The sequence below is a fragment of the Colletotrichum phormii genome (genome assembly GCF_030913505.1).
Source record: "Colletotrichum phormii strain CBS 102054 chromosome Unknown BDP81scaffold_11, whole genome shotgun sequence".
Lineage (NCBI taxonomy): Eukaryota > Fungi > Ascomycota > Sordariomycetes > Glomerellales > Glomerellaceae > Colletotrichum > Colletotrichum phormii.
Window position 1 is genome coordinate 1609935 of NW_026851453.1, and position 14010 is coordinate 1623944.

The window sequence follows — 14010 nt, forward strand, 5'->3', positions numbered from 1 at the left end:
TAGGGAGGCCAAGTTCAGGAGGGCAAGCAAGGGTAGCCTTGAGCCCTAGTTGGGTATAGCGGGGAGTTGCCTCTTGTTTCCACCATCGTCTATATTGGCGTCTTGGCCGCTCTTTAGCAAGCCACTTGATACCTGATAGAGTAGCTAGTTGGCCCCTAAGGACTGGTAGAGTTAGTGGCGTTTTATTAGTTATATAGCTAATTACTAAGAAATATAGTCAAACCAATCCCATCTATCAAATCGGAGGGTTCTAGGATTGGTCATTTGACTGTTGAGAATAGCCTCAATTGATTGCTTTATTTGAAAGTCGGTTTATTAGGTTGGATTTGGCGGCAGCGCTGCCTTTAGTCCACGAATGCAGAAGGCTATTCGACTACTAAAAGTGCTCGATAGGGTATGTCTGTCATAAACACATCTTCACTTACATATGCGATGAGTTAACATCCTTTCCAGTGGGCTCTGTTCGATCTAGGTGATTACCCGATCCCTACATTCGCCAAGGGCCGCATCTGCCTTCTTGGCGATGCAGCACATGCATCTACGCCGCATCAAGGTGCTGGAGCGGGAATATGCATTGAAGACGCAGCAGTCATGGCATCACTATTGGCTGACGAAAAGGTACGAGACAGCACTGGCGTTGTGGCTGCGTTTGCTGCATTCGATGCCAGCCGCCGAGAGCGAGGTGAGTGGCTGATTCGGGAGAGTCGAAGAGCAGGGGAACTGTACGATCTCCGAACGAAACATGGAAAAGACTTTGATAAGCTTCGTGAGGAAGTCTATTCGCAGGCTGAGGAGTTGTGGAACTTTGATCTGGACGGGAACATCAGAGATGCATTGGAGGATATGGGACGTCGTCTAAATGTGAAATAGTGATGAGGCATCTGTTCCATCGACTCTTTTGGTTTCGTTTTGAGTCGTTACCCGGATGTTTGGAGATTGGATGTTTCCTAGCAGTGAACATCGGGAACCGAACCGGCAGTAACTAAAGCAAGTGGATAACTTGAGAGAGGCGTCAATAGACAACATTACTCGAGTTCCGCGCACTGTTCAAGCAATGGAGCCACTCGGCATTGTGTTCCAATAGTATGATGTCAGATGGGGCTTCGAATGTTACGTAAATGTGGGCTTGTTAAAATTCTTTGCCCGGATCTGTCGATAAGGGTAAGAATACTCCGATGTTTGCTTCTGAATACCTTCAGTCTTTTTGGATTTGCTGTATCACTTACCAACCAACCTTCGGCTTCCAACGAAAATCTACCTCCCAAAAGACAAATTATGCCCGCAGACTTCGACAAACAAAGCTACTGGGGCGAGCGCTTCGCATCCGAAACCAACTTTGAATGGTTGACCTCTTCTGCGACCCTCATGTCGATCGTGGACCCATGTCTCACCAATTTGGACGACTCGGCGCGCATCCTGCAGCTGGGCTTCGGAACAAGCGACCTGCAGAACCATATCCGGGAAAGAGGATTCCAGGATATTACCAACATCGATTTTGAGCCTCGGGCCATTGATCGCGGCCGGATGCTGGAAAAGCAAGTATTCGGTGACGTGAAGATGCGCTATCTCGTTGCAGATGCCACGCAGCTCCAGCTTACTGATAAGTACGATTTCATCATCGACAAATGTACGGCGGACGCAATCTCTTGCGGAGGTGAAGAGCCGTTGTTAAGAATGGCAAACGGGGTGAGACGACACTTGGCCGACGGGGGCTTCTGGATTTCGTTGAGTTATTCTTTCTGCCGATTCGATGTCGAGAACCTCCCCTTTCACGTGGACGTCATTGCGAAAATTCCTACGCCTAAATTGAAGGCTACCGACCCCGATGTCTACCATTGGTGTTACTTGTTGACACCAAAGACTTTGCAATGAAGGGTCAGTGCCATCAACTGTATTGCGTCGCTTTCAGAAGCACCGGAGACGAGGGTGCACTTTTACTCTCCATCATTAGATACCCAAACAAGATTGCAATTCAAGACACAAAAGACATCAGGAGATAGCTGAATGTCTCAATATCTATGATCCTCATTGAATCTATCTAATTTCATAATCGCCATGTCTTTATAAAACTCCTCTATGCCAATGGCTTGCCCGGCTTGAAAGCAGGGTGAAAAGGATAGTCTGTGTAACCTTGCGGAATGGAAGGCGTGTAAAATGTGTCGCGGTCGTACTTGTTCAGTGGCAGGCTGTGCTTGATGCGGAATGGCAGGTCCGGGTTTGCCAGGAAATGACGGCCGAAGACCACAGCAACATCCCACTTAGCATATTCCTCGTCAACAGCCTTTTGAGCCAGCTCAGGGGAAAATCCGCCTGCGACAAGAACGGGCGAAACATTATTCCAAATCTCCAAGAGGAACTCAATGCTCTCGATCTTCTCAACATCCTCCCAGTTGTTGACGCGGGACTCAATGACGTGCAGATAGGCAAGCTTAAGCTCCTTTAACTTCTGCGCGAGATAAGAGAATTGAGGTACGGAATCCTGCATCCCCATGGCCTGGAAAGTGCTGTAAGGGCTGATACGGAATCCGACCTTATCGCCGCCAATCGCTTCGACCAGCGCAGCAGCAACATCCACGGGAAATTTGGCCCGATTCTCGACGCTTCCACCCCATTGATCCGTGCGCTGGTTGCAAGTATCTTGAAGGAACTGGTCAACAAGGTAGCCGTTCGCGCCGTGGACCTCGATGCCGTCAAAGCCAGCCGCGATTGCGTTCTTCCCAGCCTGCGCAAAGTCCTTGATAGCAGCGGCAATCTCCTCAGCCGTCATCTCACGGGGGACGGGAGACTCGGGGCTAATCGGGACGGCGCTGGAACTTAGGAGAGGATGGCCGCCCTCTTTCTCCAGGACGGGGACGACGGCAGCGCGACCGGGTGCGATAAGCTGCGCATAGATGTTGCTGCCCTTTTCGTGTACCGCATCCGTGATCTTCTTCCAACCGGCAATCTGGCGCTCGTTCCAGATGCCCGGCGCGTTGGGGAAGCCGCCGTGCTCCGGAGAGATAAGCACGGCCTCGGCGATGATGAGGGTCCCGGGGACGGCGGCGCGCTGGGTGTAGTACTCAAGGGCGATGTCGAGCGGGATGTGGTCTGCGTCGAAGCGGAATCGGGTGAGGGGCGCCATCACCACGCGGTGAGACAACTGGGCCTGGCCGACCTTCAGCGGCTGAAAGAGCTTGGACGACATGATTTGGACTGAGGGCTTGTCGAGTCTTAGAACAAAGTTTCGAGTGTCAGATGAGACGATAAAGATGTGCGTGATAAAGATGACCACTGACTTGATCTTAACGAGCTGTCAACTTCAAGAGGGCGCCCTGCCCCTCATAAGTAAGCACCTCCATTCCATCCTCACTGTCACTGTGGGTTCATAAGAATGGAGGTTAGCATTTGTTTGGTAGGTCGCAGTGTTTTGCCCCTCGGCGTAACGGCCCAGGACCAGGGGTTTGGGATGGAAGCCATCGGAGCATTTGCAAAAAGCGACTGGTGTTGGAGACTTTGGAAAGAGCCCGACCAATGGCATCTCATGCTCGGCTGTGAATACTCCAAGATCGGTTGGGGTCGAAACGGAGCCTGCCACGGACACGGAGTCTAAGATTATGCTTGCTTAGAAATGCCCAGCACTCCGTGGCGGATTATGTAGTTGAGTTCCACTTGGGCCGTGGCACGCGCTGCTGTAGCACGGGGGTTTAGAGGTCGTGCGTTGGCTCAGTGTCTCGAAGCAAATAGTCAAGAACAACGGATCTTTTCCCTGCATTCATGCAAAAGCACATAAATGCTGTACTAAAGAGATTTACATGCCAGAAGCACATATTTAGGACTATGATAAGCCTCTTAATGGTCCAAAAAGCGATTCGTAGCGACCGAAAGAGGCATGTAGGATGTAATAGGGTGATGACTGCTGTCCAGTCAAAATCTTAACCAACTGATCTATGAATGCTCTAAGTCAACATACCCACTTCCTGGCCCCCCCCCCTGTTTCTGGCACCACAAAAACGATGGGATCACAACCCAACCTCCTCATTACTATTAACTATTGATCCTCAACCTCACCCACTACAATACAACTGCCAGCCTCACTAGGGCAATCAGATTCGCTGGATTCAGCCGTGATAACCTCCTTTTCACCCGCTTCGATTTGAGCTCGGTGGATATCCCTGATGTTCGCGAACTTCGTATTAGGATCAACTTGAACAACCTTCCTCTTCCTCACTGCAGCGTTGGTAACTTGAGCCCTCAGAAGGGCCAGTTGCTGGTGGGCAGTTGCCAGTTGCCAGGCCTGCTCTGTGAAGCCTTTTTCACCTTCCTAAACAGCAGCCGTTGGGTGCTGGTATTATTGTCGAGTTGAGTGTATAAGTGTAGTTGACCGCTGAGCTCTGCTAGCTTCCTGGGTGTCGACCAGGCCACTGCAGAGGTGGCAGAATCCTATGACTCAACTGGGGTAGTTGGTTGACCATTGTGGCATCTCTTTCTGCCCTGGCTGGCTGGTTTGGGGGTGGTATGTTTGGTAGGAGGGGTGGGTAGTAGTAGGGGGTTCATCAGGGGCTTAACCATAGCCACAGGGTGTAGACCAGTCCATTTCTAACTACTTTTAATATTTGAGACTGATAGACCAGCAAGCCGAGCCTTCTGGTAATAGTCTAGGAAGTTCCTTTTGCCTACAATGGTAGAATCGTTCTATTGAGATAGGTAACCGAGCTCCTTCCGATAGGCTGCCTTAACTGGGCTGAAGACAGACTGGTCAAGAGGTTGGAGGACGTGAGAGGAGTGAGGTGGTAAGAACAGTAAATCGATGTTGTTCATATAGCAATTCCCCATGAAGTCTGTCGTCGTATGACTCCCATGCCCATCCACAATAAGCAGTCGAGCCTCCCCCTCAGTCTCAGGGATAGTCTGGGGGATAAACACCTTCTCCAACCACTCAATGGCAGTTAAGTCAGTAGTCCAGCCATTATCTGTTGCTGTGAACTCCCACCCATCGTATGGATCCAGATGTAATGGAAACCACTGCAGTAGTAGTAGTAGTAGTAGTAGTGGTGTTTTACATCATCAGGGACAGGTGCCCAGCTATCTATGTAACTAAGCTCCGATCAACCAGAGCGCCCTTTGGGCATATGATGTGCCGTGCCGCCATTATAGCGTACGACAAGTCAGGCAGTCTATAATGTACACTTTTCTTCTCGTGCCTAGAGCAGTGGAGTTTAGTATCTAATCCCCAGGGTCCGTTCAGTTCCAAAAAGCACGCCAGCAGGGGGTCCCTGACTCGGCAGAAGCGAATGGGTCTCTAGCAGCCCTACGCCGTCCACAGACGGCGTTGCCGCAACAAGTAACCGGCCCTCGGAGGCATATTTGCCTACGCGAGCATTTTTCTGTTTTCTTATATTTTCTTATATAGAAGATAAAGGAGGAAGGAAGAGAGAGGGGTGTGGTAAGGCCGGGGCCTCAAGGCGTCGGTGGGTGTGTGAGAGAGTTGTGAGGCGCGGGATCTCGGGCTCGCTATCTTTGCAGAGAGTGAGCCTCATAGTAGCGCGTCACACGCTCGAACTTCTCAAAGGCACCCGGGTCTCTGACCAGGGCGTACCAATAGGCTTCGGCCAGGCCTATCGGGGGCGGTAGTGGTCCCGGATCGTCCACGGTCCCGGTAATCGGCCATAGCGCCGAGGTACGGCGGTTCTTCGTGCAATATACTGGATGGGTAGGCGATAATTTCCGCCCGGGAAACCACTGCTGTTGGATTGTCTTCCCCTTGAAGTGCCGTGCCCAGGGCTGAGATACACTCAATGATAGACACCCATGCCCTCGACCCAGGCTGTTTCTTGCGAACAGACGTCGTCTCAGCCATGCCCAACACTAACCCATTAGCTCCCTGGCCTTCGAGGATGCCAGTCTCATCCATATTATACCTGTTGGCTGGTTTGATGTCCTTAATCTCAGGGATAGCAAGGAACTTAAACCAGTTCCTAATGACCTCAGTGGATGCCCCATTAACGCGTCTAGGATCGATAGAACGACTTCTCTGAACCTTAATGATAGGGTTCCTTTTAATAAAGGCATGGATCCAGCCTTTTCCCAGTGGTCTGGTATCCCTAGCAGCAAGCAGGACTCGTTCGGCGAATTCCTTTAACTGTTGGTGCGTTGGTGCGAGGCCCAGCGAAGCCTGAATACGAACCTATTGTGCCAGCTTGCTCTCTTGGTTAGGAGATAGCCTCTGCAGGTCAGCAAATGCCTGTTTCCTGATCTGACCACCTTGGAGACGTAGTTGGAGGGTTGATCGTGGTATCCCATACTCTAATGAGGCTCTCTTTTGACTCTTGCCGTTTGAGATGTCCTCGAGAGCCTGACGAAGCTGATCTTCGTTATATTGAGGTATTAGATATAGAAGAAGTTATGTGTAAAAGATGAGCCCATTTGGACGCGAATTGAAAATGTTGTGATAGAAGGAGGTTGGGGGTGGGCATTGTGTTGTGGTGGATTTTCGCGTTTTTGTGGGTGCCAGAAACAGGGGGGGGGGGGGGGGGGGGGGGGCCAGGAAGTGGGTATGTTGACTTATCATGATGTCTAACTCTTTGAGCCACCTGGAAAGCCATGACTCTAACGCTATCAATGAATATGCTTATCAATGTACTCCAAAACATAACTAGCGACTGTTTCCCACCCTTCTTGAAAAACCAGTGCATGGCTCATTGCCTTGAACTCCTTGTATTTCACCGGCGCAGGTCCTTTGTATGCCTTGAACTCTTTCCTGACGGTCCTTGCCGTCACGATGTGATCCTTCGAGGCTCCTATGAGCAATAAAGGTGCCCTGTCAGGCTTGTCGAATTGTACATAGTGGGGGGCAGCCTCTCCGGCTGTAACATTCGTCGTCAATTGCCAGAGGACCCGAGAATCTGCTGGAATGCAATATCGCTCCCACAACTTCTTGCTTTCCTCAGCTGTAACGAGGTTGCCAAAGCAATAGCGAAAGTGGCTTTCGGATATCGGTGTTGTGGCGTCAGAGTGCAACGGGTGAGTGAAAATGGGCATCGCCGTCCTTATGGTGCTCGGTGAAATGTAAATGATCCCCGCTGGCTGCGCGGGACACACAGCAACTCCAACTACCCCAAGCCCTCGCGATAACAGTATCTGGGCGAACAAGCCGCCGAAAGAATGGCCAATGATGATGGGAGGTTCTGAAAGCTTCCTGATGTATGTCTCGTAGTGGTCCACAATGTCTTCTATTCGATGTAGGGATATCGGCTTCGGATTCGCACGGATCTCTTCATGCGTTCGGCCGTCCACCCCCGGCCAGCCCGGAGCGTGGACCTCGAACCCTTCTTTCTCGAAAAATGGTATCCAGTACTCCCATGAAAGCGGTGTCATCCACAGGCCGTGGATGAGCACAATCGGAGGCTTAAAGAAATCCATAAAAGCTTGGCTGAACTGCCAAGAGGCGCGTCTCTGTGATTCACGTTGATCTCATTCGGGGAGGTTACCGGCACTTTTATTAGTGATACGCTTTGTGGCTGGCGCTGCTTCATGACGTCAAGACTGTTGTGGAACGCGTCGTTGACAAAAGCCACGCTTTTGACGGCATGCCAAGCGCCTGCCCGTTATCCGAGAGTTTGGCGCAAACGGCTGCCGGCAAAAGTCAGTCGAAGTTCTTCGATCATCCAAGGTATCTCGATCTGTTGATTGTGTCTCTGATGCATTCCACCGAGCTGAGGGGACCGGACAAAATCAACTGAGAGGTAGCCGACCCAACCAAGCCATTTAGTTACAATGCAAACTTCGAATCATAACAGCAATTACTTTCCAAGGTTATAAGTATTGCAAATTCAGATTTCGGAATCTGGGATTATCAAACGCTCCAATTGTAGTGAGAACTACCGTTTCGATACTTCAACCCGTCAATGGTGGGAAAGTTAGGACCCTAGAGTTTCTGTCACAACGTCCGAACTAGTGCTGTCACATGAGATTTGGGCACCAGCACAAACGCTTAACATGGTTCACATCGGGAGATTTTCAACTCTATCGCTTAAGTACCTTAAGAAATAGCACACGTTCCGTAGATCGCATGTAAACGGGCAGTACCTACCTCACATCAGTTGATGATGGTTGTAGCTTTGGGCGATAAGGGGAAACAAAATCCAAGACGCCTCGTGAAACTAAGCTTTATTTCCCGAACTTCAGGCAGTCGGCAACCAATCACCGGACTGAATATGGCGTGCAGCGTGCAGGCTGTGCTTCTACACACTCCGTTAAGCTGATGCCCAGTTCCTAAAGCTTCAGATAATGGAGCCTAATGGTGTCACCTATCGCGGCCCAAGATCACTGAGGAAAGCCAGCTACAGTCAGGGTGAAGACCGTAGAAGTTGACTCTCGATCTTCTAGCCTAGGGTCTCCTCTCTCCTCCATGCGTACAAGCGGGCATCTGGCGGCAGCGGCAGCGGCAGCGGCAGCGGTGTGCACCGGAATTATAAATCTACTGATTTCAAATCCAATGCGTGGAGTAGAAACCCCAATTCGAATTAATTAAATTTGGAGTAACAAGAGTATGTGCCTGACGTTGAAGTATGTGCCTTATAGAGGTAGGAGCAAAACTTCCCTCTCGCCTAATTTTTCTTGGCATCTGCTGTTAGTGTAATAAGTGGGCTACCACCAAAATCCTTAACAGCTGAAAACCCTTCACCTCTCCTCCGGCGCCCTCCCGCGATGGCCTCGTAGCCTCCGGCGGGCTCTGGACCGTTACCGGCCTCCTCGGCCGGCCCTGATCGAGGTTCTGGACCCTCTTCAGAGCCGTCCCTATCCTCAAGGGCTAAACGCCGCCGCGAAACCGAGGCCCAGCCACTCCGGCCCAGCCTCGTAAGAAGCCAGCCCGACGCCCCAACAACAACCCCCTTAACAGCTAAGGGGCCCTCGACTATGACTAGGACAGCTACTAGAGCTGTCCTTACAGCTCTTAATAAAGAGGCTAAGCACTATAAAGCCCGAAAGGATGTCTCTATAGCTATTACTTAGTCTATAGATAACATAATCTCTTACTTTGAGGGGCCTAGGAAGTAGATTATAAAACAAGCTATAATCTATGTAATCTAAGCCTTAAAGAGGATTATAGGTAACGAGACTACGGCTCCGGCTCCGAGCCGGAAATGAACTGACGTAGCAGCCTCGGCTTCAACTATAGCCGTGGCCGTAGCCCCGACCCGTACCCGAATCCCTACCCGGCCCAAAGTCCAGACATAGAGTCTAACGGAGACCCGGGCCTAGGCTATATCCTAACCGAAGGAGGACCTCCGGGTCTTTACCCGTATCCTAGAAGAGGGCCTAGCAACTACTAGGAAGCACGCCCCCTTCGCCCTACGCCAGATAGTCTACTAGGCCCTTAGTGTTACGAGCTGGACAAGGCAACCAACTGTGGCACAAAGCAAAAGCTTCGATAATGATGACTCCGGCATCATTGTCCCTTGTTCTGCATTATATAGCTACGCGCCCACAGTGACAAGTTGCGGCGGGCGTAAAACTTAGGCTCTAGCTAGTAGATATCCCATATATCTATTATATTATAACTAGTTACTTATTAAGACCCCTAAATAAGCAGGTCTAGTAAGCCCTCCTTGTAAATAAATAGAAACTAGCAGAGTATCTTAGAGCCTATAAGGTTAAGACCCCTATTAAGTGGTTTACCTACGTCGTCCTACGTTACCCTACTAAGATATGGACTCTTAATAGCAACGCCCTTGACCTAGCTACTCTAATAAAAGATGAGGTCCTTACCTAAATAGGACGTAAGCCTACCCGGGCCTAGCAGTCCCGGCTAGGTATAAACCTTATTATAAATGAAGTCTCCTAGGTCATCTCCTTTTCTATAGAAGTACTACCCTTCAGACTATTTAACTAAAGCAGCAGGTCTCAGCTTGTCTAAAAGAAGAAGACCCTAATCAGACATGACCCTGGATGCCAGGGATATCATTCGAACCGATACTATAACCGATAGCCACTCTATAGTAACTGTAGTAGGCCCTCGGGATCCCACGAGACTGGGCCCTGCATAGCTAGACCGAAGTGCGCTAACTGCTCCGGCCCCTTCCAAGCTAACCACAAGGACTGTCCAGCAAGGCCCCTAGTGGTTAATGGCTCCAATACCCTCCCAGACCGGAAGGAACTCTCCCGGATCCGTAAGGCTGGTCAGAAGGCCTATGAGGCCCTCTATCAGAGCAGCACCCAAGCCAGCAACACCCAGCAACCTAGCAACAGCCTAACGAGCCATCAGCCCGGCTCAAAGAGCCCAAGCGCCCCTACCCCTACCCAGGACTCAATTGTTATAGCGGACGTTGGTGATACGGCTAGCTATAGCAGCATAGATGAAGATGAGAATGGGGCTGAAGCAGAAGGGCTACAAGCCCCTGACGACCCAGTCCTACCCCCCCTACCTAGCCAACCTACCCTAGCTACCTCAAGCAGCAGGGCTCAGCGGGTGGCGCAGAAGCCTGATTACAACGTTATTAATGCCTACACCCACCTCGACAACCTCCACGAAACATCTCTCCAGCTTGGCACGGGCTGTTAGTGCCATGCTAAGGAGGGGCCCCAGTCCCCGCGGTTTGCCGCTGCGCGCTGGGTTGGATTAGCTATACGCTAATCAAACCCTTAACAACGCACATTTTCCCCTCGAATCGAGCCGACGATTATTCAACCTAACGAGCCGCCGTCGACTCGAATTTGCCTTCCGTAGGCTAGACGAAGTCTTCCTGGTAGGGCAGGGAGTAGAGGTTCCATCTAGCCTCCCGAAGGAGACGGTCGACTTTCTTTCCCGGCGTAAGTGGCGCTTCCGGGCCCAAAATTGAACATTACCGACCGACTTTTTTGACTTTGCTCTCTCAGCACCTTTGCCCCTTAACGATCGAAGACTCCCTCGAAGAGACGAAACGACCATTAGGTAGCGACGTATAGCCACGGCTATATATAGCTATACTCGTTACAGAACCTAACAACAAGCCCTACAACCTAGTCTTACGAGGTTTTGCCCCTTGTAGTTTCCCTTGTAGCGGTATTACTTATTATGATATATTCCGGACGGTTATTAGAATGTTATATAAACTAGAAGCCTGCGGGCTCTAGGTCGAAGGATAGGAGATACTGGCGGAATTGCGTTCTAGGGACGACTATAGTACTGTCTCGGGCAAGCCAGCGGCACCCAGAGACAGGTTAAACACATAGTTGCCTTTGGGCACGATTTGGAGGACGAGCTGGACTGTATCTAGTGATAGCTATAGGCCTACGGCCCTCCACGCCATATACCCTTCGGGAGGTCTGCCGCAAGGGCGGTGTTACGGCCAGCTAGTCGTAGGGGTAGTTTGCAGAAGTTGAGGCTGCGGAACTGGTAACAGTAATCGTAGTCGGGGATAGCTTCAGGGAAGCTATGTCTGTCAATCGTAAGGGTAGGTAAGGCTTCGGTGATCAATCGTAGTCTTGTCAAGGTAGTAGCTGAAAGCGGATGTTAATCCTGATACGAAGTTAATTGCTGAAGAGCTATGGGAAGTCTGTACTAGAGCCCGGATCGAGTCCATCCTATATACAAGTCCTGATCCTGAACATATCCTTTGTGATATATTGTTCACTATTGCCCGACCGTTTACCAAACGGTCGTCCGTCCCACTTATCCACGATCGTCCGTCCCACTTATTCACGGGCGTCCGTTCCTTATCTTATCGTATAATTGTGGTCACGTGACTTATCCATAGTTATTCCGTTCCGTAGGGTGACATATATATCCCTTTCCCTCGTGTACAACTTCTGAACACATACCTCGAAAGGTACCCACTGTTAGTAATTGTTAAGATTATAGAGGGCTACGGCCCACTGCACTATCATCTCTCAACATCAGCCCATACGAGCTGAATTCCACGACCATGGCGGTCTCCCTAGATATAGGGCCATCGATCACGGTTCACGGGGACGCCGGTATATCTCGGCGGTCGGGACGAGTCCGGAAGCCGACTGTAAAGGTCAGAGTGGTTGAGCAGGTTAACCACCAGGACAATTCTGAGCTTAAAGACGAGATTAATAAGCTTTCGAATATTGTCCAGGACCTCTTACGTCGGGACGCCGAGAGGGAACAGTTTTTGAAAGACTGTTTGACGAAGATCGAATCCTTGGAGAGAGAGCTTCAGGAGGAGAAACAGTGTTCAAACTGGCATCAACGTGGTCTAGCAAGGTCTATGCACGCTGCTATCTCCGAGGTGTCGCAGCGCCACACGTGGCGCTGCCGGTTACTGCCGTACGATACCGCTTTCCACAAGCCGATTACCCGTCTTGTACGGTATATAGATAGGACCCTCATACGGGTCTTCCACTTAGAGGAATCAAGCCACTTTCTACTACACAAGTCTTCCACTTGCTACCTCGCTTTGTGATACGAGGACATACCAATAGAAAGCCCAGTCTTACAAAGGCAAGCTACGCTTCCTTTCCCGCAGGTTACAAAGGACGAGGTACGGTCTTCAGTTCTCACCGCGGGAAACATGACTCCTGGAACCGACGGAATCACTACGACTGCTTTAAAAATAGCATGGCCAGTTATCGAGGATATTGTCCTCTTATTTTATAGCGGGTATATACGCGAGGGTTAGCATCCTACTTGTTTTAAAGAAGTAACTCTTATGATCCTAGCAAAACCGGGAAAAATAGATAAGATACTCCCGCGCTCCTATAGGCCAATTGCGCTCTTGGCCGTCCTCGGAAAAGGCTTGGAGAGACTCATCGCTAGACGACTTGCCTGGATCGTAGTTAAACATCGTGTTCTGTACGATCAACAGTTTGGAGCACTCCCTCTTCGCTCTTGTAGCGACCTCATCGTAGCGGCTATCCACGATATCGAGTGCGCCTGGTAAAGAGGCCTGGTTACCTCTATATTTACGCTCGATATAAAAGGGGCTTTCGACGCCGTGCTCCTAGGACGACTGGTCCGACGCCTCTACGAACAAGGATGGCCGGAGAACCTCGTACGCTGGGTCTTAAGTTTTGTTACCGGAAGGAGAGTAAGAATAAGGCTTGATGGGGAGGTAAGAGACGTCTTCGGTCTCGAATGCGGACTACCACAAGGCTCACCCGTGTCTCCCATTCTGTTTATGCTCTATATTAAACCTCTTTTCAAGCTAGGTATAGCTCGCCTAGGAAGGAAGCGATCTCGTTTTGGCTATGCCGATAACGTCGCTATCTTGGCAAGCTTAATATTACTAGAGAACAACTGTGACATCCTAACCAAGGAATGGAAAGAAACCTTAGGATAGGGCGCGACGGAAGGAATCATTTTTGACCTCGATAAGTCCGAACTGATCTACTTTACCAAGAGACGAAAAGACGGAAACCTATTAATTACAGTAAGTTTGCCGGATGGGAGGCATTATATAGTTCAGGCTATTAAAGAAGGCTCTTCTCTACGCTGGCTCGGCGTTCACTTCGACCACAAACTTATATTTAAAAGTTATATAAGAAACCTCTCCGTAAAGGTATATTAAATAGTTAATAGACTACGGGGACTAAGGAATACTTTCTAGGGCGCGCCTACGTACTTAATTCGTCGAGCGATTACCTCTTATATACTACCTACTTAGTATTATATATCTAAAGTATAGTAGCCCGGCAAGAGCCGGATAAAGAATAGACGTACTATCTTAAACGGGGTTAGTAGTCTACTATACTAACTGGACGCGACGTAAACTAAAGCCATTAGAGCGATGGTCCCCGTATATAGAACGATGCCTATATCGATCCTATAGCGCGAGGCGGCTCTACCCCCAGCAGAGGTGATACTGGACGCGAAGCTCCATAAAGCGTCCACTAGAATCCATCGTCTAGATGAGCGACACCCTCTCCGAACGAGACTTAGGGGTAAATCAGGACCAGACTCACGGCTATAACGAATGGTAAACCTTGTAAGCAAAAATACCGAATATATTAATCCGTTAGAACTCCCCCCTTGGGAGCAACTAGCGGACTGGCAGATAGCCCTCGCTAGGGTCGGCTACGAACCTAACA

The 14010-nt window shown here is 50.1% G+C and overlaps 3 protein-coding genes across 3 annotated transcripts; 1 reads left to right on the forward strand and 2 right to left on the reverse strand.

The window, feature by feature from the left end:
- Positions 1-355: 355 nt before the first annotated feature.
- BDP81DRAFT_489945 (uncharacterized protein) lies at positions 356-1872 on the forward strand (the record flags this gene model as incomplete). Its single annotated transcript, XM_060595270.1, has 3 exons — positions 356-394; positions 454-869; positions 1200-1872. The coding sequence occupies 3 exons, from the start codon at positions 356-358 to the stop codon at positions 1870-1872; spliced, it is 1128 nt and encodes a 375-aa protein (XP_060445019.1).
- Positions 1873-2074: 202 nt separating this feature from the next.
- Positions 2075-3184, reverse strand: BDP81DRAFT_450304 (NADH:flavin oxidoreductase/NADH oxidase; the record flags this gene model as incomplete). The annotated part of the gene is made up of 1 exon (XM_060592512.1): positions 2075-3184. One exon carries the CDS (start codon positions 3182-3184, stop codon positions 2075-2077), a length of 1110 nt encoding a protein of 369 aa, XP_060445020.1.
- A 3298-nt stretch (positions 3185-6482) lies between these two features.
- On the reverse strand, positions 6483-7424 carry BDP81DRAFT_429643 (arylesterase). Its single transcript, XM_060590531.1, is given in 2 exon segments — positions 6483-6503; positions 6520-7424. 1 exon segment carries the CDS (start codon positions 7396-7398, stop codon positions 6595-6597), a length of 804 nt encoding a protein of 267 aa, XP_060445021.1. The 5' UTR covers positions 7399-7424; the 3' UTR covers positions 6483-6503; positions 6520-6594.
- Positions 7425-14010: the final 6586 nt, after the last annotated feature.